Source organism: Bombina bombina, chromosome 6, assembly GCF_027579735.1.
Source record: "Bombina bombina isolate aBomBom1 chromosome 6, aBomBom1.pri, whole genome shotgun sequence".
NCBI classification, from domain to species: domain Eukaryota; kingdom Metazoa; phylum Chordata; class Amphibia; order Anura; family Bombinatoridae; genus Bombina; species Bombina bombina.
Window position 1 is genome coordinate 62,339,444 of NC_069504.1, and position 26,485 is coordinate 62,365,928.

At 32.0% G+C, this 26,485-nt stretch overlaps 1 protein-coding gene across 3 annotated transcripts in view; it reads left to right on the top strand.

Annotated features, from left to right (window-relative positions):
• Positions 1-25,616, top strand: part of GATA3 (GATA binding protein 3) — a 32,330-nt gene extending 6,714 nt beyond the window's left edge. Inside the window, exons 3-7 of one of the 3 annotated variants that reach the window (XM_053716438.1) lie at positions 4,568-4,906; positions 6,534-7,058; positions 15,642-15,787; positions 17,316-17,441; positions 24,563-25,616. In XM_053716438.1, coding sequence (XP_053572413.1) covers positions 4,669-4,906; positions 6,534-7,058; positions 15,642-15,787; positions 17,316-17,441; positions 24,563-24,844 — 1,317 coding nt within the window. In that variant the 5' untranslated portion in view covers positions 4,568-4,668 and the 3' untranslated portion in view covers positions 24,845-25,616. Of the gene's footprint in view, positions 1-4,216; positions 4,907-6,533; positions 7,059-15,641; positions 15,788-15,842; positions 15,923-17,315; positions 17,442-24,562 lie in introns of those variants that run through there. The other 2 variants (XM_053716440.1, XM_053716439.1) reach the window with 2 other exon arrangements.
• Positions 25,617-26,485: the final 869 nt, after the last annotated feature.

Consider the following 26,485-nt stretch of genomic DNA (forward strand, 5'->3'; position numbering starts at 1 on the left):
CAAAGCCATTTTATTTAGAATAATAGGGATGAAGATTATATATGTTGCTTTATTTTAGAATAGTACTTGGTTATTTGACTTTGAGGATTAAACCTATCTGGAGTATTCTCATATTCTATAATTGTCACTCTGGTTTTTGACAAGAGACAAAAGCGCAGCTTCCAATGTGAAATGTATTTACAATAACAGATATTTAATATTTAAATGACTATTGATGTTACCAGATTTGATGGAATAATATTTAATTTTGGAGTCTACATGAGACTTTAGGGTAGCATTTTATTTAATGCAATGGGGTTATTCTCTACTTCAGTGTTATACAGAGTATATATATATATATATATATATATATATATATATATATATATATATATATATATATATATATATCCCCTGATCTGTCTATGACACAGACCCCCTCCAGTCTTGCCTGTCTGTCTCCTCATACCCCCTAAGCCTTGCATGTACTATTAGCTCATTGTTTTATAGTTCTCAGCTTGAAAAGATACACCATCTACACAGGAATCTCACTGGCAAGTCCCATTACTTCAAACCAAATTAAACCCCTTTTTTCCCACTATTGTTTTAGCTAATTGTACAAACAAAGACGCCTATTAGTCCTGAGCTGTCAATTAGTTGCGGGTGTGGTGGTCAAAATGTCCAGAGGGTAATTACTGCCCAGTCTCCAGGACAGAATTTCATGCGGGGCATCAGATCTGCAAATCGGACTTCTCTTACAAGCAATCACCCAATTTAGCCTTACAATTCTATTTATTTTTTAAATAATTATTAACATCAGAAATTGAAATACATTTAACCCATTGTCTTCTAGATAAGACTGCTGATTCTGATAATGAAGGGGGACAATATTAACATGTTCTCCTTAGTCGGTATATTAAAAATTATTTCAATTCTCTGTATTTTAACCCCTTGCGTTTTATTGAAATTTAATGTCATTTTCTGTGTCCGAGGGCATAGATTTTGCAAGCATTTGCATTTATAATAAATATAATTTAAAGATATATATATATATATATACAGTATATATATACACACACACATTCAGTGTTTTTTTACTGTAGTGTTATATAAACAAAATAGAGGGATAGCTTGAGGCAAGAAAAGGTTGACATTTTGAGCAGTCATAAGGGTTTAAAAGGGATCTGGGCAACAAGAAAATTACCAAAGCACTAAGCTGCTTGTTAAGAGTCTTCTTAAAGCTTATTGTATTATTTTAATGTGGAAGCCACATAACCAGCTACAGATCAAGTTGTCTGTGTGTGAGATGGGGTGCTGGGGGGGGTAAATATTTACTGCCCTTCAAGAACAAGATGGTATCAGTAGATCAGAGTGTAAGATGGAGATGGATCAGTCTAGTATATGTCCCAATTTAAAGCATACAATAGCAATTTATTATTTTCCAGTTAAAACGTATTAACATGTACGCAATACCTATAAAAAGTAATACTTACACCCAGAACTGAATCTAAAGCAAGTTATTGACCATATCCCAAGATCATTGGCCTTCTCTGTTGCCACCCTGTGTGCAGTGCCCATTAATCCTTGCCCTGGTTGTGCTACATGTGACGTCATGATGCTGGCGTCTGCCAGGCTGGCATTGTTGGGTAAGACAGAGCATTAAAGTAGCAGCCCCCATCCCCTATTGTTTAGTGTTAGCCTGAGGAGTAAACAGCACTCTCCACAGCACACAATATACCCTATGGCCTGTTATTGTCTTAATATATATTTATCTTTTAGCATCTTATTTATGCACTGGATTATCAATCAATATTTTTCTTTTCTTTCTTTCTTTCTTTCTTTCTTTCTTTCTTTCTTTCTTTCTTTCTTTCTTTCTTTCTTTCTTTCTATATCTGTCATCTATATCTATCTATCTATCTATCTATCTATCTATCTATCTATCTATCTATCTATCTATCTATCTATCATCTATCTATCTATCTATCTATCTATCTATCTATCTATCTATCTATCTATCTATCTCTATCTGTCTACTGGATTATTAATAAAAAAAAATTATTTTCTATCTATCTGTCATCTATCTACAATATATCTATCTATCTATCTATCTATCTATCTATCTATCTATCTATCTATCTATCGATCTCTATCTGTCTAACACACACACACTTTTTGCCTCTCTGAAATAAAAATCGCCTGTGTCGTGCACTCTTGTGCCATAGGATCCATCAATTACCTTAAGCGAAGTATCGAAATACATTTTGCCTATTTAGGAAATAAAAGTGACTAAGTCTTTAGTGTCACATCATATTTGTCAATGAGGACCCTTTCTTAATTAAAGTTTAATAAGATATCCAGCTTTTTCCTTTATACTAAAGAAATGTATACTAAAGAAATACTATGCAAAGGTTTCCCATTAAATGAAATTATAGAAGGTGAATTGAAACAACATTTGCTGGAACAGACATCTTTGCAAACACCAGCAGCAGACATTATCAGAAGTCTCCTCTAATATAATATAATAAATTCACAGGGGACCAGGGAATTGGTGCCTTTTGTTTTTTTTTATAAAGTTTGGTATTTTCTCTTAAACCACTAGGGGATGCAGTAGCTCAATTTAATGCGTTACAAGGCAGAGAGAGTCTTTAGTAGCCAAACTAGCCAGTGCAGTAGCCACAGTAATTGGCAATATGTAGTCACAAGTATTTCTCAGTCCGGATCCCCCGGCCACAGTGCAGATCTCAGGATCAGTCTATTACATTCCTATTACATAGGGGTAATGTTATCAGCACTGCAAGTCTAGGCAGGATTAGCACCTGTAGGGATCTTACATTCTGGATGATTAATTGCGAGATATCCTCCTTTCTACTACACAGTCTGATCGTTTGTTTTTATGCACTTATTTATTATACATTGTCAGAATACTGTCTGGTCTATACAATCTACACATAAAACACACACACATTATAATATCAGTTAATATCTCACACAGATACACATATGTAATAGTAACATGCATAGCTGGGCATATCTAAGTACATGTGACCAACCATTGGGTTTACAAACACATTCATAAACATATGTGTAGGAAGCAAAATACATAAATATCACTGTATACCCACGCTTCATTTAACAGAATGACAAATGTATATATTGTAAAGCCTTTTCTTTCTTTCTAGTTTTTATTTTCACTCATTGTATTTTCTCTATCGCTCTATCTATTTAGATATCTATACGTTACACCTATAAAGCAGACAATGTTTCTATATATCTTTATCTATCTATTTATCTATCTATCTACCTACCTATCTATCTATCTATCTATCTATCTATCTATCTATCTATTATCTATCTATCTACCTATCTATCTCTTTATATATCGATTATATATATATATATATATATATATATATATATATATATATATATATATATATATATATATATATATATATTATCTATCTCTTTATATATAGATTATCTATCTATATATCTATATCTATCTATTATCTATAATCTATCTATTTACTATCTATCAATCAATAATCTATCTAATCAATCTATCTAATCAACCAATCTATCATCTATCTATCTATCATCTATTTGTCATCTATCTATCTAATATCTATCTATTTTTCAATCTATCTATATATCTAATATCTATCTATATCTATCTATCATCTATCTATCTATCTATCTATCTATCTATCTATCTATCTATCTATGTATCTATCATCTATCTATCTATCTATCTATCTATCTATCTATCTATCTATCTATCTATCTATCAATCTATCATCTATCTATCATCTATCATCTATCTATCTATCTATCTATCTATCTATCTATCTATCTATCTATCTATCTATCTAATATCTATCTATATCTATCTATCTATTTATCTATCTATATATCTAATATCTATCTATGTATCTATGTATCTATCATCTATCTATCAGTCTGCAATCTACATGCATATAGCTTTCACTCTTCATTGCTCTCATTATGCTGCATGTGTATATAATATAGACTTTTTAGAGTATGTGCCCCCTATAACCTGTGGATGTGGGCAGTGCCAGCACCAATGCTCACCAGGCAGGCAGAGGTGGGTGTGCTGTATTCGGGGCTGAGGGGAGGGTCGGGGCAGTGTGAGAGCTGTTGTCCCCTCCCTGCCAGGGACTGTCCCTCCCCTTTACCCTGATGACAGTGGAACCTCCTTAAGTTGCGTGTCGCCCCAGCTGTCTGCTAGCATTGAGCCGCCTGGCGCCATCCTGCTACTCTCAGAAAGAATGCCTTCACTGTAACAAGCACACAGGCAGAGAAAACACAAGATCTCATCAGCCAGTTCCAGCTTCTTTTTCTTGGATCACACACCTCCTTCCCTCGAGCTTTGTAGTTTTTTTTTACTGCCTCATTCTCAAGGTCCCAGTTCTGACTTCTCCAGGGGGTCCCGTTCTGACCAGCCTTGTGGAACACTTGGTCTCCACAACTTTCCTGCAGAAGTTACTTTTATTATTATTATAGTTATTTTTCATTTTTCTTATTATTTTTCAGGAAAACTTTTTTTGAGTTATTTCTTTTCTTCTAGGAGAATACACTGGATGTGATATTTTGTATTTATTCTGTGATCATTGGACATAACAACGTTGGTGGACATTCAAAGGTTGCACACTCCAGTTTCTGGTGCAGATGGAGGTCTCTGCAGACCAACCTCGGTGGGTCAGTCACCATCACCACCCCTCTGTGTTAAATGGGCAGCACCCTGACTCCCACCACCTTACTCACACATACATGGACCATGCTCAGTACCCCCTGCCAGATGAGGTGGATGTTCTTTTTAATATTGATGGACAAGGGAACCATGTTCCATCTTATTATGGTAACTCAGTCAGAGCAGCCGTGCAGAGGTACCCACCTGCTCACCACGGTAAGTACCACCAAAGAGCTCTAATGAGATAATGGTAAACTTTATTCCTATAATCACTTATGTACCGACTTAACCCAATGTCACATTCTACAAAAAAACTAATCTGCAAGTATTGGGTTAAAGTCAATACTTTGCTCTCAATCGATTTTTTCCAATACTTATATTTTTCTGCATATATTTTACTTATAATAATGTATCATATATATATATATATATATATATATATATATATATATATATATATATATATATATATATACACATACAGATTGTCTATATAATCTTTGCAGGTCTATTTTATCCTAAATGACCTGTTGCTTCTTTTGATCTTCTGAAAGTATGAAGAATAGTTTTAGGTCTTTGCTAAACTGTGAACTAAATTTACAAGTTCTACACAATATTTGTACGCAGTTTCCTGTGTTAGATTTTTTTTCTGTTTTGATTAAACAACAACAAAAAAAAAAAAAACTCTATTTTTTTGCTGCATTACAAATCTGTTCCGTATATAATTTGTGCATATTTAGGATCATTTTTAGAGCCATCTTAAAAACAAAAACAAATTTAAAACACTAATTTCCATATAAATTGCAGATTATAAAATAAACAGGACTGGGACAACAATAAAAATGAATAAATAAAGCTATGTTTAATTAGCCTAGTTTGCAGTATTCGGGAATTGCTATAGTGGGGTCCCTATATATATTGCTAAATATTGAGATTAATATAATAAAAGATTCATTCATTTTCCGGAAATTGGTTTTATACATTTAACCAAGAATTATATATTTTATAATAAACAGTAAAATAATAAATCATAATAAAAAATAGACAGTAGACACTAAATAATAATATTGTGCTCTATAGATGTGCAGCCATTTAAGAACTTGCAATATTTTCCCAATTTGCAAAATATATTTATAAATATAAGTAACAAGAAGAAACAAACAGATTTTACACAAATTGTAGGTTTTTATTAATCAGGAAGGTAACAAAGTTGCATCTTTGTATCAACATAGAAACATACAACTCTATTTCAGTTCATAATAAAATATAGAACTCTGCGTTTTTTCCATTTGTTGTATTTTTTATCCAATCTTGTTGGTAACAATAAAACAATCATGCCTTAATTAATAATAATAAAACATGGAGGTTTTGCCTGAATAATCCTTGTGATCTAATTGTAAACAGAGATTAAGAATCTACCACTTAAACAGACCAGCGGTTAAATAACCACAGTATATGCAAAGCAAACAGAAAAAGGCTTTGTCCATATCTTGAACAAATAATCTGGGGTATAACACACACTGCTCACTCAACAGCTAAATGCTGTCTAACACTGAATTATCTGATTCTAGATATTCTACTTAAAACAGTTCCGAAATAGGCAAACTATATATCACTTGAATCTAGATATTCTGATCTAGCATTGTCTAGTTATTCTAATGCAGTATTGTCTTAGTATTCTAATGTAGTATTGTCCAGATATTCTAATGCAGTGTTATTAAGAATTAGGCCAGATGTTTAAATTCTATCTATTATCCGTTTATCTATAGAGATTTTTATTTATAATTCCATTAAAATAAATTTGAAAAGTGTTTAATTTGTTATTTTATACTGTGTTATTTAGGGAGTCAAGTATGCCGCCCCCCACTACTACACAGCTGGCTAGAAGGAAATAAAGCTTTGGGAGGACCCCACACTACATCTCCATGGAACCTTCCTTTCACAAAGACTTCCATCCATCACAGCTCACCTGGACCCCTTTCTGTCTACCCCCCAGCATCCTCTTCATCCCTGGCTGCAGGACATTCCAGCCCCCACCTCTTCACTTTTCCCCCTACTCCACCAAAAGACGTTTCCCCTGACCCCTCTATATCCACCTCTGGATCCACTGCTTCCAGCAGACAGGAGGAGAAGGAATGCATCAAGTACCAAGTATCGCTGGCAGAGTCAATGAAACTGGAGTCCTCTCACCCCAGGAGTAGCATGCCACCGCTAGGGGGCGCCTCATCTTCTGCCCACCATCCCATCACCACATACCAATCCTACGTCCAAGAATACAGCCCCGGGCTCTTCCCTCCTGGGAGCCTTTTGGGGGGGTCACCAACTGGTTTTGCTTGCAAGTCAAGGCCCAAAACTCGCTCAAGTACAGGTAAGATCCTTGTACAATCCCAAATTTTCCTTATAGAACAATATGATACAGTTATTTCTGCAATATGTGATGGCAATTTAGCCTCTCTTTAAAAAAAAGTAAAACATATTCAAATTGTCATAATTTACACAGTAAAAAATAAAGAAAGAAAGTGTCAAATTATTTGATAAACGGTTCCACCCTTAGAAGCAAACCTCACCTATATTACACAGTACACATTATGCTGCCAAATTCTTAGAAAAAGCATTTTCACAACTAATTCTAAAATTAATATTATGTTGCAATGCTGAAAATCTTTCTAGAGTAATTATATACAATTGTAATTTATAAAGAACACACTAGGTGTAGTTTAATCTGTCCTTTATTAATTTCAACAGATTATAGCAAATTATTATTCTTTTTTTTGCTGTTGAATTTTCATTTAACTGTCAGATAAAATAACATCCATATACATCAATTCAGATCTTGGATTTAACAATATATATATATATATATAAAACACATTTTTATATAAATAACACAATATTTTATTGTAACGCAGTCACAGACAACATGAAACCAATGTTTCATTTCCCCCCCTGAACTGCACTCTTCATTTGTGTAAGAATATTACTAATAGGAAATGAAGAAATATCTAAATGTCTTTAGATTAAACCTCAATAAAAAATCTGAATGGCATTAACAATGTATCTTATAAGATAAAACATTTAAATATTCTTAGTACTTTTTCATGAAAAGTACAAAGTAGAACAATTAGGATTTTTTTTAACATATATTATTAATATATTTTAAGCTTTTGTTAACTAATCATGTAGGATTTAAATACATTTATTTTTGCCTTCTTATGGTTATAATGATTAAAATGGCACACCAAGGGTTATTTCTATAAGTAAACTGATAGTGTCAGGGTCGGATTGGGCAGCTTTCAGGGAACATTTACTTTGCTGTCTGTGCTGGGGCTGTCTCTATTTAGTTGATATGTTTGAGTTAATCCAATTATTTTCAGACTGCTGCACGCGACAGTTTCATTGTTTACCCAGCGCCAAGGAGTGTACTGGGGTCCGGATGCAGTTGGCACTGCCCAGAAAATAGGGTGATGTGATTGTAAATCACATAGGGTCATCCAACACTGGCAAGGACTGGCAGATTCTGCTATGGGAATTCATGTTAAAATCCCATATCCCCATATAAATCAGATACAAATAATAATAAGGCTGCCATAGAGATTGCTTTTCCAGCTTGTCTCATTACGGAAATAAAGGGTTAATAGTCTCATATTCACACAAAGTAAAACATTTTCAGGGTTGTCATAACTTTGTTTCTCTGTCTATAGCACATATATAGTTAAAAAAAATAATCACAGAAGCACAGATGTTTCTTGTTCCCTATGTGTATGGCAAATATTGAGTTAAAATGATCATGTCACTATTAGGTCAAGCAGAACTGCTAAAAAAAGGCAAATAATATGGAGCAGCCTGCATTTACACAAGGCAATTAAATGGTTAATAGCCACGCAGTTTCGAACTGCTGCAGCAAGTGACTCATCACACTAAGGGTTAATCATGACTTAAACTCTGCCACACAATAGTTTAAGTGAATCAAAACCTCCTATTATAGGCAGAAAAGCACTGAGCACTAAATCAGTCTTTCATCACTGGCAGATTAAGGGCAAAGGGCAGTCAAAGGGTTAAGTCCCATGACATCCATATAATAATCAAAATAACACAGAGGGTAATTCGGTGTTTTATTATTATTGATAATAATTAATCCAGATACAGACACGTGGGGGCAAAATCACACTTGTGAATATTCTATTAGATTAATAATGTATTAAAAAAAAATGTTTTTTATTTTGTCCTTTACAGCAGTAATGATGAATTATCTTATTTCCAAAAACGTGTGTAGTTCTGCAATGTGTATCTAGGACTTTTAAATCACTTTACACTGACATCACACAACAGGAGCCCAATGAGATGAGTTCAGACTGATGTTTCCCCTTGTAATTTGGACAGATGACCAACCATAAACATTGTTCAGCTCAGACCTGATGCATTTGCTGGTTTTGTAGTTTATCCACTATAAATCCTGTGTAGTTTAACTGACTGTGGCACTGTGTATACTAGAATCAATCAGAGCTTATTCAATTTTATCCTAAAAAGTAAATAACACAAACTACAATTGTATATATGTTGAAGGAGAGAAAATAGTTTATTTCCTTATTGTAAGTATACTAATATTAGCATTGATTTATACCCCAGATGACTTTATTTAGCATTTACAGGCAGGCACAAGTCAGAGTGGGGGATAGCAGTATTTGTGCGCTACAATACAAGTACTGGCTGAAAGCTAAGGAAAATAGGTCACTTTCAGAGACAATTTGTTTTTGCAGTCACATGTACTACGGTTCATAAACCCAAGATCTGGTAAACATTTGAGCAATTCAGGTTTTATCAAATGTTTCAGCAATATCTAAACTAGAAATTAGAATCTACAGGAAACCAATGGTTAATGTATTGTGTTTATATATAATACATAAATATGTTAACAGTCTCATGTCAATCTAATTCATTGTTTATAAACTACTTGAATTTATCAGTCATATACAGTAGGTTTGCTTAATGTGTGTTTAAAAATATAATGTTATTAATTGGACCTATACATTTTTTTGCTCTTATATATCTATGTATAGGAGCATCATTATTGGCTTCAAAAAGCTCTTGTCTGGCTCTTAAAAAAGAGGGTTGGCACATTAGTTTTGTACAATTGTGTCCATCTCTTTAAAAAAAGATTTACAGCTGGTGCATTTACATTTAATTCTGGCTAAAAGCGCTAACAATACTCCCCCCCTCTCAACCCCCCCCCCCAATATAGGACCATGAAAAATAAGTTCAAGCCACAGAAATAGATACATTATTAAATGTTTAGCTACTTTTAATGTGTAAATAGCAGATAAAAACTAAAGAAAGGAGGTGTTTTTGCCTGTGAGTGTATCACTGTTACACACAGTTAGTTGTGTTGGTGTTTTTCATAGAGTGAGCTCAGTGCTGCTTATGGGAAAAGAAAAACAGTTACAATTTGTGGTTGTGCTACAGTTGATGACTTTTAAGATTTAACTACAGGCATAAGGTTGTTGATGGGTTTTCATTTATTTAACATTTTCAGACAAAACAGCAAACTGTTGGGGCCTATTAAATAGGAGATTCAAACATATTTCATCCCAGTGTGTAATATATATTATCATATGAATTATAATAAGCATTACATTACACATATTACACATTAAACACACACACACACACATTAAATAATATATACACATATACTACAAGCTATAGCTATATATTAAACACACACACTTCAACCTACACATAAAAACTGCTCACTATACACTACAAACCATAAACTCTCACTACACACTATACACACGCAGTACATACTACACAAACTACACACTAAATGCACACACTACACATTATACACTAAACTCTATGCACACTTACGACACACTATACACATGCTACACACACAAATACACACACACTATGCACCACATATACACATATAACATACTACATACATACATTATACACATATACGTTACATCCATGCAGTACACACACACTACACACTGTAACACTCACACTACACAAACACACACAATATAGAAAGCAGCAAGCTGAATCTGCAATTCATAATATAATACATATTACACACCCCAACACAAATATTTTTGATGACAGTGGTTGTGAGACCATACATTGTAAATGGTTAACATTCTGCAGCTTTTGCAGAGAAATATAATGGTATTTATTACCAGGACTGACAGTCAGCTAACCTGAGGAAATTCCGGCTTTACATTTTACACCTCTGAGACTCCCGCCTTTTATAATTGTTTCTGGCAATTTAATAAAATAATTTGGGTTACAGACCATGTCACTCGAGGACACAACACATACAAGGAGGTGTCAACAGCTTGTGTAACTGAGATAATTAAGACCTAACTTCCTAATTGGCAACTGCCCTATTGTATCAATCCAACTGCATTTTACAGTCGTCTCAAACAATAATTTTAGAGCTAACATTTAAACAGTACAAAGGTAGGATAAAAATAAAATAAATAAATAAACCCTGTAACATCTCTTTAGCAGTACCCCTCTTACACAATTAAACATAATATATATATATATATATATATATATATATATATATATATATATATATATATATATATATATATATATATATAGTTCTGATGTTACAAAATATACAGTGGTGCAATTTTCATTGTCAAACTTAAATAATGTTTAAAAAATATATTTATGACTAGGAAATAAGGATCTCAGGTTACCAACGTTCCACCTTGTAAATAAAATCCATAAAAATCATTACATTTAGTTAAATTTACATGTTTAGAACTGTGAATACTAATCCCTCCTCTGCTTGTTTTATTACAAGGCCTTATAACACACAGTTTACAGAGTCCAGGTTTATTTTTTATGAATACTTAGTCCTTTTGAAAGAGTTTTCTTTTTACAAACAATGCGAGCTATGGTGACAGAAATCAATATTATGTCACCTTTTGCCTAACAAGAATGTGTGTGCTTCCAGTGTCTAACAAAAGGACTTGTAATATTACCTGGAAGGTAAACAGGGGATCTTATGTTGTCAGTCTTAAATCAATTAAGTCTTTCAAAGTGTCCTCTTTAAAAACTGTCCGGTTAATTAACAATTAAGTACAATTTGTGTAGAGAAGATAGTTATTGTCTAAATTGAGACTAAATGGTGAGATATTCTGTAAGCACAAAAATAAACAAATATCATCTGTGTTTAATAAAAACAAAGGGATTTACTATCTTTTTCAACCAGTTTATATACACAAGTGAGGGCTAAGTGTACTAACATTAGGACCTACTCATTTTATTAGTTTATTTTGTAAGTTTATCCTAAATGTGATAATATGTAGTCTATCAGTGAATTTATTAAAATAAATATATATCTGGGGGAAATATAATCCTATCAAATTTGGTAATAAAGTAAATATATTAGAACCATTACCCTCCGCCAAAAAAGGTTAACAGTTCATAAAACCCCCCCTGAAATAATTAACCATATGTGGAAAAAACAAATAAATAGAAATTTTGTAAAACTATATGTTCATTTCAAGTTTGCATCTGGCACCTAATTTTAATATTTAGGTACATTTAGGAAAATAACAGTTGTAACACATTTTGAATTGCATTACTTAAATATGTGAGATTTCAATATTTTTTTCCCTAATGTTTAATGCTATAAACTAAATTACTGACTATTTTTTATTTTGTTATTGGGTGACTGAGAAAACAAACAAACAAAAATTCCCCTCAACAATTTATAATAAGTGGTGCCAATTTGCAAATATTTCATGCTTTTTAAATAAAGCTTTAACAGTTTGGATAATTCAACAAACTGCAGACGTGACAGTGGAAAACAAATTTAAAAATAAACTAGTTAAGAAAAATGTAAATATTTTAGAAACTGATTTATATTAGGTTAAATGTTATATACTTCTGTGTAATTTACTTCTATGCCAATTTATACGTATACTTGTCTGTCTAATCATCAATGAACCTTGAAAACTACCTTTTATGTTATGGTATTAAGATTGTTATTAGTTTCTGAGACACCTAAAATGTGAAAGGTTTTCCTGTTTAATATGCAAATGACATTGCTATTTACCACAGGAAAGCATAGTCAGCAAATACTATGCTTTCACTTGCGAAATAAATAGATACAATCAAATCAAACGCCAAGGAAGGGGGTTAGCACATAAAAGACAAGAGTGGTTAATATATAGCTAACCCTTCAAATTTAGACATAGACTGAAAAATATTCAATTATTTGGTTTACATTTCTGTATTATTATTATTATTAGCATCAGTATTATTAACAATAATAACAATAATGTTATAGCTGTTAGTTAAAATACATTAATTTCTGAATGGAATGCAAATCTTTGCTAGATTTCTAGAAAGGTATGAATGTAGGCCTAAGGCTGTTACAGTTTGTCCAGAAAAAATAGACAATAAGTATATTTTCTTAAAAAGTGTGATATTGCATTTTGTATGATAATCTTTAGACTAAACCAAAAAAACAATTGCTTACTCCTTTAAAGAACACACATGAGTCTTTTTCCAGGCTGTAAGCCCCACTCACACTAATCGTAATGTGGGTATTATACATCCGTTTATTGCACAAATGTACAGCACATATTAGTAGCTTAATTTAGGCCTTTGGAGTTCATTTCCTTAGTGATTCATTAGTTTTGGTTGTTCTATATTTGTTGTTACCCAACTTGATATATTTTTCTGTTTAAGTCATTGGCACTAGAGAACATAATAATAAATTAAATCTGCTCTTAGCTAGGCTAGATATCTAGGGGTATATTGCATTTTATTTGTATATATAATACTTGTACTAAAACAGAAATTTCCATGGACTTTAATGGATATGTTTTTGTTTGGAATTTTTTGTAACTATTTTTTTTAGTGTTTTAACATTCTATCTATATATCTATCATCTATCTATCAGTCTCTCTCTCTCTCTCTCTCTCTCTCTCTCTCTCTCTCTCTCTCTCTCTCTCTCTCTCTCTCTCTCTCTCTCTCTCTATATATATATATATATATATATATATATCTATATCTATATATATATATATATATATATATATATATATATATATATAAATACCCTGAAGTTTTGCTACTTCAGTAAAATTATTAACTATACTTAATATACAAAACAATTATTATAATGCATATGTTTAAATTATGCTACTAAGTATTGTCCCACCTATACTTTTTGTTATTTTTTTTTTAATGCGTTGCATTTTATTTCATATGTTTATTATTAGTTGGATATCTTAACCCCTTAGCTTTGGCAGTCTAAGGGTTATACACTGGTTAATATTTTCTCCCCAGTTCCTGCACAAAGTTTTTTTTTAGTGATCCATGTAAGCGTATATTTTTTCACTTTGTTAGAGCACTGAGCAGTTGGCCTGTTTGCAGGCTCACTGCTAATCTGTGCATTACGACTAATCATTTTGTAAAAGTTGCTTATAGTATTTCAAATTCTAAATCCTATTTTGGAAATTCATATACCATTCACAATAACCTGTACCTCTTTAGTGTAGCAAAACTTTGCATATTTAGTCATGTAGTGTGCTTAAACACTTGATAATGTACAAATAATACAGAGCATTGAAATATATATTACTTCTGTTGGCTGACCCTAATAGTGTACACAAAAGTTTAACTATAAATTTAAAGAAATTGGCATATGTCTACCAGTAAATTTACTAATAAGAAAGAAAAAAACGTTCCGATTAAAAGGAATAAGAAACTCTTAGTTGATAACTGCAATTAAATGTGACTCTCTCAGTGTCAAGGCCAAAAAAATGATAAATCACCCTCCAGCAAAATCTGGCCTTGTAAATATCATGAGCACTTTTTCTTGCTGGTTATAGTATAGAGAGATAAACTTATTTGATTAATATTATGAACTGAGACGTCTTTGTAACCACCTTCAAAAGAAGTATGTGTCCGTAAGTTATTTTATTTGCTTATACAGCACACAGTATGTCTGCAAATTAGGACTTTGAAAGGATATTTATCAAAATTAAAACCACAAGTTAGAAAATAAATCTAATTTTGAAATTGGTTTAAAGATTTAGACCGGCTCTTAACAACACTAAATGTTATATTAGTTAGCCAAATGCCAAAATAATGTAATTTATATTTATTCAACTAATTCAACAAAATTAAAACATTGGAATTTTCAGTTAAATAACGGAAATATTGTAATTACACACAAACCTTTTTAAAGTATTTTGTTTTTCTTTCAAACATTTAAAAGAGCCACCTGGAAATACAATATGGCTGCAATTCTGTTTATTATTTAAGAGGACTATCATATGTGTATCTTTGTTAAACTACAATAAAAATATAAATCTTTGTAATTTATCATTTAGAATTTCCTATATCATTTTGATATAAATAAAATAAAAAGTGACAGATACACATGCAGGAACATCCCAAAATATTATTTTCTTAGAAATTATATTAAAAAATAAAACCAGACTTTATATTATGTACATGAAAAAGTCACCCTATCTGTAAAAAGGAAAATACCCTTTTATGGGTTAATGTAGCTTTTTAGCTTAAGTATTTGACATTCCTTTTTTTATTTAATGAGCAAGAGAATATTTTGTATAGCATAAATTGTATTCTGACCTGGGGTATCTTTACGAATATGCAAAGACATTAATAGGTCTTATGTTGAATGCAGTAACCAACAATTAAACCCCCTCATAGAAAGCATGATGTGGACTTTAAAGACCAATAAAGGCTTAGAGACATATTTTTGTCCCATGCTTGACAGCTAGACCTCTTTGGGAGTGGAAACTTATGGTTTAAGTCCCATATCCCTTTAATTAAGATGTTAAAATGTCAGGCTCTCTGTAATAATTAGTAGTTCATGTAAATAAAGGAGGTGGGGGCAGTTTATGTGTCCTATCCTTAAATCAACCGTGTACACTCTTGTTTTCAGAAGGCAGGGAGTGTGTAAACTGTGGGGCAACTTCAACCCCCTTGTGGAGGAGAGATGGCACCGGGCACTATCTGTGTAATGCATGTGGACTCTATCACAAAATGAATGGACAGAACCGACCTCTCATTAAACCCAAAAGAAGACTGGTAAGTGTTTTCCACCTACCAAACACCAATTCTCTTCTTTCTTTAATTTCCCCAGCTCAGGAAGGGAAGCTATCAGCAGGAAATTGGCACCTCCATCAAAAGCCTTGTTATAGCCATCAGAAGAAATGTTCTCAAGTAAGGAGGATTAGATATTTTTTGGGCTAATAAAACCCATCTTAAAACCATTTGCATGGGTTCTAGTATAGATCATACATACATGGTGGTTGTGTATACACAGCAATATTTATCTGATACTGTCCTCGCCCAAAATCATCAACTCTCTGTAATTACCTAAGCGTTGATAAGTCATCTATGAACCCTCCTCTTAATTAATCCAATTTCAAACATTAGATACACAAACCACATTTGCAAGGCAAATAAATATCATTCTAATTACTTTATTTATAGTTTGGCTTTCATGTGGCCTTGTAAGGTTACATTATTGAATTTTGTTTATCCGATGAAAGATTTCAGGAACACTTAAAAAAAGGCAACCAAATAACACTGATAGCATATAGATGAACTAGTATACATACACATAAAACGTAACATATTATTTGGAAATATGTAAATATAATTATTTTTTAGAATAATTTGCATAGGGAAAGGATAGTATTTTCATATTTATTAAGTTTTTTCATGTGTCTGTAAAAGGAAATCCATGTTGATAAAGTCTTATCTATAAGGCATTTATTGATTGAAGGATTGTTAGACAGCATAAAACTTTATGTCTTCATTTTCTGTACAAGCAATTTAGCTTTTTAAAGTACTTGTTAATGTTAGTGACCGAACACCAAAGGAATTCCAACTTCTATGTCCTAGTAAGTAAAAATAGGAAGTACTTTCCTCTAAGAGGAGGAAACACTAAGAGCTTTGATTGTTGACTGATAAACCCCCAACTTTCTGTTCTCTCCTTGTATGAGAAGTTAACTTCCCAGGAAAAATCTGCCGGAAATCTGAACTCTGCAGATAACCAAATCCCAAGCAACAACAATTTCCTTAAATGAAACTATTAAGATAGTTGAATAGCAGAAAAGAGAATCAGTGCTGAATTGTAGACATTTTACAAGAATAAATGTCATCACCTTTAAAACATTTTCTGTACTACAAATCTGTTTATTATCCATGCAGCTTATGTCGTAGTGCAGAAAAAAGTCAACGTCTAAGAGTTAAAATAAATGAATAAAAAGATAAGGTGTCCAAAATGTTGCCTTCTGATTTGCTTCAAATTAAGTTTTGAAGTTTTTTGTGCTACAGCTATTTTTTTTTAAATGATATAATATTTGCTGTTGACACAAGTTGCTGGCTCACTATATATATATATATATATATATATATATATATATATACATATACATACATTTCTGAAATCTTGCCTTTAAAAAAATTATAGGTCAGGAACATTGTCATATAGCTGTCTTGTAATAATATTATATCTATTTCCTCCATTTACTCATCATTTAACATTTTTTTATTCCTTTTTGTTTTTTTTTTAATGTATGAGTAAATATTGTTTCTTATCTTTCAGTCTGCTGCAAGGCGGGCAGGTACGTCCTGCGCCAACTGTCAAACTACCACCACTACCCTTTGGAGGAGAAATGCCAATGGGGATCCAGTTTGCAATGCCTGTGGGTTGTACTACAAACTTCACAATGTAAGTGTACGATAAGTTCTGAGAATGCCTTTATTTCCTTTTGCAAATGCAGGTCTCTTTATCATAAAAGAATGTGATTAAACCAGTTTAGACTGAGTGAACAAAAGTAAATGAGGATTAATTACCAGTGAATTTGAGTTATACAGAACTAGTACAGATACCCACATAGGTTAAGGCCACATGAAGCATTTTCTTATTAAAAGCAGAGGACTTGTTAATTTTTTCCTTAAGGTACCACTTTTAATATAATTATATAAATGTTCAGATTTTTAAGCACTGAATAAAACATTATTATTATTATTAATAATAATAATAATAATTTTGATTAATAATGATAATAATAATAAAAATAACAACAACAATAACAATAATAATAGCAGTTATAATGATTGATGAATGTCATAATAAAAATCATTATCACCATAATAGAAAAAATAAGTCAACATTTTCCTTTGATGCATACAAAAAGGATTTTAAACAATATATATCAATATGAATACAAAATATGCTGAAGTCGTTGCTTGTGTAAGCTGTTGAATAAATCAAATTTTTATTAACCGTCCATCTAAAAACAATTCATAAATGGAAACATTTTCATGAAAGCTTAGATAGAGAGCAACATACTCACACGCACTTTCACAGTGTAATATTTATTATTTGTCTAAAGAAATAAAATATAAATTACCAATTGATGGCTGGTCTAACTATCAAATTTACCTGAGGACAAATCAGAATTTATAGCTGTATCAAAAAAATAGATAGCATTCAGCTAAAATATTATGTAAAAACTCTGATTTAATCTATGTATATATATATATATATATATATATATATATATATATATATATATATATATATATATATATATATATATATATATATATATATATATATAAAAAAATCTGATTTAATTACAGTTTTTCAATTTTTTATTACAGGTGCATTAATAGTTAGTGCTGGATTAACCCATCTTTATTTTTTCTTATATGTATTATATATATATATATATATATATATATATATATATATATATATATATATATATATATATATATATATATATATGTGTGTGTGTGTCTTATTGTTGAAATTAAAATGATTAAGATTTACAACTAAAATGCTCTTTACATTCCTGATATTGATTTTGGAAGTGATATACATTTTAAAATCTTGTTATAAGATAATAATTTCAGATCCATTTGAAAGGCACATCCGAAATTAATATAACTATAAATTAATAACAATTATGAGATGTATATTCCATATATATAAAATACATACATTATTTTTGCATGGTGTAGAATTTTTTTATTTATTTATTACATAATGTAAAGTCTAAAATAATACATTCAGAAGTAATTTAAATGATAAACTGCAGTTAACCCTTCAGGTATTTAGGCAAAAGGTAAAAAAAGTAGCACATAGTAGCTTACTATACTATATCTATTACTATAACTCTTTTGAGATAATCAATATTGCAGATTCTTTCAACTATGTATAGGAGAAAGGATACGCCTAATTATCTTTCCAAGTTTTTGACTGTTTTCTTTCCAGATTTGGATGTTCAAATATTCACACTTTCAGTCAGACCTCCGAGGGGTTTATTTCAGGTGTGAAACCTGACAAAACTATGGCATGATTAAGCATGTTTTATATTCATTTAATTAAATATATTAAATACATTCTTTTGATATATGCTCTAGACTTTAGAGTTTAAAATAAGTCATCTGAACATAAAAACATCTCATATTGCCATGTACCCTCCAGGCAGAGTGTTTATCACTGCAGGTATAATATTAAAAAAACAACAAAAAACAAACAAACAAACAAACAAACTGTTGTTTGTTAACCCTTAATAACAAATCAGCTTTTGGCATATTAAAGAAATAATGCTTAAAAAGAATAGTTTATAATATGTGTTTGATTAGTATAATTAATATGGTTTAATGGCTATTAAAGGGACAGTATACTATAAAATAATTTTTCCTTTAATGTGTTTCCAATTAGTTTTTTTTACCAGCTGCAGAGTATAAAATGTATGAGATTTGCTTTTTAAGGTTTATTTGTGTATATGAATTAGCTGATTTTGTGTTTTGAAGCCACAACCTAATAAAATGGGTTGAGCTTGTAGGTATAATCAAATCGCATTACTTTATTCCCATTATATACATATACCTGCTTCTTTATCTAATATCTGTCTATAAACCAATCACCAGTACTTGGAGAGAACAATTGAAAATTAACATTTTATTACATTATCTCTTCTATAACCCACTGGGTGTGTAATATTTTCTACTGTCTGTGTTAGCACAGCTTGGCCTTGAGGCCAAAAACTTTCATGATGGGTGGGGATACCACAGGCTAAATAAACTATTTCAAATGCCAATATAAGGGTAATGGAAATACTTGTAAACAATTTAATACACTCCAGCAGGTAAAGTGGATCATTGGGAACTAATTAAACTGAAGAATATTTTTGTTTAAACTGTCCCTTTAATATTTTTAAAGCCACTGTCATTAAAGGGACGTTCAAATAAAAATTATATTCTTCCTAAAAAGTTTAATTATGGAAAGTTTTAAAAAAAAATAGCTATTTTTACCAATGAGATTTCATTTATTTTACTTTCTTTTCCTGTAATTTAAAAATGAGAAAATTTAAAATTTTTCACTGCCTCAGAGAGGCTTAGCTAAATTCACTGGAATTTGGAACCCTCCAACATGTAATTGCTAGATTTATGCATGAGCTAATTTATATCTATTCTTTATTGGTTACAGCAATGGATACTAAATAGGCTTTGCAAGAGGTGCATCCCTGGACTACAAAACAATACATTTATTCCTAACAAAATTACATTTTAAATGCTTTTTTTATATGCAGTTTTTTTTGCAGTGCAGTACTTATTTATTTATTTATTTTTAAAATAAAAATGCATGTCCTGAATAAAGCAACATTTTCTTGGCAAGCTTGCAGAGACATACATGCCTTTGTCTTCCACTGGAGCTTTTGGAGATCTTTTTTTCTGCTATTGAGTATTTGTAGCAGGTACACAGCTACCACTGCAAATTCCTTCATATTTGTGAGGTTTTTTTAGTACATTGTCCCTTAAATACAATTGTTCACAAGTTCACATATTTTAGTGGACACCCCATAGTCTGTGTTTGAAAACAAATAGGCTATAATAGATTACAGATAAAGAACAGAAACCTTATTAAAGGGACACTGTACTCCCCACTAATGTGTTTCCAATGGTTCATTTTACCTGCTGGAGTGTATTTAATTAATGGCAAATGATCATTTATCTTTATTTTGTTATTTGAAATATTGTTTTTTTTTTGTCTGTTGAAACTATAGTCTATAATGAACATATGAATGGTGACGTATTATTTGTAGAAATGCTATGTAAATAGGAAACAATTACACAAATTAACATCCCAGTGGGGAGTAGGAAAGAGAGATTTTTTTGTATCTGAAATAGCTGCTTGTGTTCATTGATAATTAACATTTCAATACCTAACTATTAGCGTTTGGGTTTATAAAGAGAAAACATGAGCAGACCTGCTTTACCTGCAAGCTCAAACCATTTATGTGTGCATTTCCTTGAGAAAAAATAGGTGATGGTTTTTACTGAACAAAAACAGCTATTTTAAATACAACAATAAACATAATGGAACAATATCCCACACGTTTTATGCTCATTAAGGGGAAAGATATTTTAGAGTACAGTGTCCCTTAAAAGGAAGAATATTGCTTTTGGCTTAAAGGGACATAAATTAAGTGAACTGCTTTAACATGCTAGAGCATTATATTGCTCCACTTTTTACTTACTCATTATGGATGGTGTAGCTTGTTATAACACATGTAACATTACTATGTGATCTGTTATTCCTTGTGCATTAAGGCTAGATTATAATCTCTAAAGGCAAGTAAAAACACGTCTAATATATTATGATCTAGATTATTAATGAACTACAAGTGAATATTAAGCTTACTAAATAATGGCACATGATTTGCGTGATATTAAAATCTATTTGTGAAAAATATTAGCGATAGCCACATAGCTGCTCAGTAGTGTTACAGTAACACAGTGATGTGCGGTGAGGTCAATGGCTGGTGAGGCACTGGCTCGTATCAGCGCCAGATAAACACACATAAGAACCCGATAGAGGTTCATTTGTTGGATAGAGACACATATAAATACTCAGACACACAGAAACATGTACTCACTAACAGACACTCAGAAATACTCACATGCACTTAAAAAAAAGAAGCAACTCAGCACAGATTGTCATTGCTTCTCTTACACTAACTCTGTCACGCCCCCAGAGGCAGATATTAAAGCTGCCTCACTTGGGGCTTTTTCCTGATTGGCTTAATGATGAAATGTGACTCCTGACCTAACAGACAGTGGACGGGCGCTTAATACAGCACATTCTAAGTAAATATATAAAAAAGTTGCAAACAAGGACTGTCACTAGGACAACTGATATTGAGATTTCCCCCTTCTTTTTTAACCCTTTAATTTAAAAAAAAATAAAAAATTGGGTTGTGAGTGTTAGTCTCAAATGCCTTTTTTAAATAGCAAATATTGTAATAATTTTCTCTCAAAATTTATAAAAAAAACATCTTTCTAACTTTAATTTGTATACAAAGATAATGGATAAAAAAGTATTTTGTAACAGAATAAGGCCTTGTGTCCTTACATAAAAAAATTATTTAATTTTATATCTGAAATATATCAAGATTGTGCCAGATAAGTATGCCAAAAGCATAGCTGCAAAACCAGGTGTGAGGAACACACCCTTTGGATGCCATTAAATTACATCTGTTTTCAGAAATAGGAGAGCGTAACACTGATATATAAACACACACAGACACACACATTATGTGTTTATGTGTCTGTGTGTGTATGTATGTATGTGTGTATGTGTGTATGTGTATGTATGTATGTGTTTATGTGTCTGTGTGTGTATGTATGTATGTATGTGTGTATGTGTATGTATGTATGTGTGTATGTGTCTGTGTGTGTATGTATATATGTATGTGTGTCTGTGTATGTATGTATGTGTGTTTGCATGAGTGTGTGTGTGAGAAAGTTCTACTCTCCTTTAACCGCTTTTTAAAATATATATATGTATTCCAAATAGATGCACTCCATAAAACAATTTTCATTAATGCCACGGTGCTATATAATGAATCCAAATAGCGTAGCAAAAATAAGCACTCAATGGTCTTTGCAGTAAAACTTCACATTTAATGTATACAGTTTAAAAACAAAGCATAACGTTTCCAGACTCCATTAGTCCCTTTGTCAAATGCAAATTCAATCCCAAAACAATCTTACCTGTATATATATATATATATATATATATATATATATATATATATATATATTAAATTGAATTAACAATCAGCACAAAACATATTACTCTCAGGTCAGATCCCTTTGTAGAAGCATAAGAATTTGTACAGGTAACAACTCCCTAGCTATTGGCTAAAACTGCTGGATTGACCACCTCTGTGTAACTAATTCCTTCAGTAAAATGGGCTTACTGACATGCTCCAGTCTGTAAGGATCACATACAATCCCCTCAACAGGCTCCAAAAGCAGCTAACTGCTTGGTTATTGGATGCACTAATCAAGCTGCGGATGTCCCTTTCCAAGAGAAGACAATTTAGATAGAATGCATTCATTGTTATGTGAATGGCCTCAGCCCAGTTAAATCAGTTGGTAGCTACAGATTGCAGCCTTTGACAGGTTTCATGGGGAGTTATTTCTGGCTCAGTTAGACAGCTGTCCGTTAAACAGATCCTCTGCTCTGAAGAGTGCTGGCTTTTTGTGTTAATTCTGGTTCATAGCACTAAACTGTGAAGTGCTGTATGTGCAATTCAGGAGGTCTAGCACACAGATAATGAGGGCATTACAGAACTGCACAGGGTGTTAATTACAGCTGATTATATTAGGATGTTCTCTGTAATCCATTACATAGTTGTCAATGAGATGAAGATATATAACTGCAAGCCACAATTTGTTCTGCTCTATCTATCTATCTATCTATCTATCTATCTATCTATCTATCTATCTATCTACTGTAGCTATCATAGAAGAATATATAATCAACTAAGTACTGCATTCATTTCTAGTCACTCTAGAGAGCCCAATTTTTACAGCCAAAACAATTATTTTTATAGCCAATAAATAGCCAGTGTTGTTTCATTTCCATTAATTAAATAAATGAAGCAACATATGGTGAATTTAAGTTTGAGTATAATATCCATTTGAAAAGAAAGATACAACAGATAATAGTGCAGTCTAGTAGTTACTGGACTTCCATTTTCCAATGTAATGTTTAATCAAGCAAAGTATACAGATTATGCAATGTTCATTATTTCTTTATATAATTGTGTATTTTGTAGAGGATCAAGTAAATATAGCATGGATGAGTATACTGTACTGACCCCACTACATTGTACACAGTGATTGCTGAGCTCATTTACATTAGACCCCTGATTAGCAAGAAGAGATAAGATAAACATACTCTTAATTGGTGATAAATATGACTTAAATATATGTACTTAAAATAAATATTAATAATCATAATAGCAATACAGCCTTCAGGACAACACAGGTGCAAACAAATTGATTGAGCTACTGATAACTATAGATTCTTAATGAAGTTGAGTATGGGTACTTGAGGATATCTTAGCTCCACTTAGGTGCAAGCAATCAAGACAGTGCATGGATACAAGATATGTAAAGCCTATGGGCAAAACCAGTGTTAGAAAGGCAAAATATGTTTGTCAACACACGTGATAAAACAATATTATTTATATTATGTAAGCAGTTATATGTCTAAACTTAAATCATTATTATTATTATTAGCATTTATTTGTATAGCACCGGCAAATTCTTTAGCGCTGGGTATGGGCATGGGATCTAATGCTGGTTAAATGTTGTAGGTGTAGTTATAGACACTTTATTTTGCACTTATTGGCATGCCTAGGGCATTATTGCTTAGTGTTGCTTGTCTGCTATTTATTTAATGTGTTTACCAACCAGAATGCTAAAATTATTCTTCTAAAAAATGAAAAAAACAAAGGCAAATAATTGATTTTTGTTTAGATTAACAGACCCTTGACTATGAAGAAGGAAGGAATTCAGACCAGAAACCGAAAAATGTCTAGCAAGTCAAAAAAGAGCAAAAAGATTCACGACGGCCTTGAGGACTACCCCAAAAGTTCGTTCAGCCCTGCCGCCCTCTCCCGACACATGTCTTCGCTCAGCCACATTTCACATTTCAGCCACTCCAGCCACATGCTGACCACACCAACACCAATGCATCCTTCATCTGGTCTTTCCTTTGGGCCCCATCATCCATCCAGTATGGTCACTGCCATGGGATAGACATGATCTTGTCATGTCCACTTAGGACCTCATCCTTGATGACCTCCCTAAACTATGGAAAACACGGTATTTAAATGCTTACACACTGTTGTGTTTGCCACTTCTAAAGGAAGTCACTATGGCATCTACGTATTCTCAACCACCGAATCTGGATCCCATTTGTGAATAAGCCATTCAAACTCCTTTAACCCTGTTGAAAAAGGGGTTCTAGTGCTGTGAACAAAAAATACAGAACATTGAATATAAATATTATAACTTTATTGTACAGTTGGAGACTTTATTGCCAATTGGCACCTCTTCAAAGAGCATGAAGGACTTTGGGAATGTGGTGGGGATACCAAAGACTTATTGACTGCCAGATGTTTTCTTGGCTAAGTAAATTAACTAACTGCCAACCAATGTTTTCCTTAACTGGCGGAAGTAGTTTGATGCATTAACATTGTAGGCAGTTAATACATTCAGACTATGAGCCTCTCCTAAGGAAGTTCTATCAGTCCTGGGCAATCAGTGTTACCATAGAGATATTGCCAATAAGGATTTCCAGATAGTCATCCTTTGAGCCGAAATGCATTGTGAATAAGTTCCTGTAATTGTTGTCTGTTTGTATAATTCAAATGCACAAAATGAAAAAAAGATGTAGATTTATTTCATCATATTATACAGACTGAATGGTTGTATAAATTTATTTACTGCTAGTGTAAAGAACTGCTTTTATTGTTTTCATATTATTTTTTCTTTCTCTAAAAATAAAAATAGATTACATTCTGTTGAAGCAATGACAATATATTTTTTCTTTTTTTTTAACAGTCACATACACCATTGTCTAGCTATAATGAGCTGGTCTCTTAAAAAGTGTCTATTCAACGCAGCATGTTTCCATATCTGTGCTTTTTGGCATAGCATTATTTAGTAAACATGGCCATATTTTTTAATAATTTATTGAATAATGAGCATACAATCGGATTTACAAAAGAAAGGAGGTATATTACTAGTGGTCTACTGTTTTTCTTTCTTCATACAATTTTTTTATCTCATCACTTCTTGTTTGTAGTTATAGTATATACATTATAAAATGTTTTCGTTCATGATTCATATAGATCATTCATTTTAAACAACTTTCCTGTTTAAGTATAGTATCACATTTGCTTTATTCTCTTGATATCCTTTGTTAAATAATGAAGTTTGGTTGGCTCAGGAACAGTAGTAATGCACTAATAGGAGCTAGATAGTGATTGGATGCTGCACATATATGCCTTTTTGTCATTGGCTCATCTGATGTGTTTATCTAGCTCCAAGTAGTGCATTGCTGCTGTTGAGCCTACCTAGATATGCCCTTAAAAAAATGATACCAAGTAACTAGCAAATTTGTCGGATGCCTATTTTTTTAGGAGATACCAAGGTTTTCTATTATATAAATATATAAAATAATCTAAGAAGTTAGATTAGTAAATATTTTGGATCGATGGCTGCCTCATTTATATTTAGGTGTTGTTATTAAAGGGACATGAAACCCTAATTTTTTCTTGATTCAGATAGAGCAAAAAATGTTAAGCAACTTTCCATTTTATCAAATTTGCTTCATTGTCTTGGTATCCTTTGTTGAAGGAGCAACAATGCACTTCGGGGAGCTAGCTTATCATA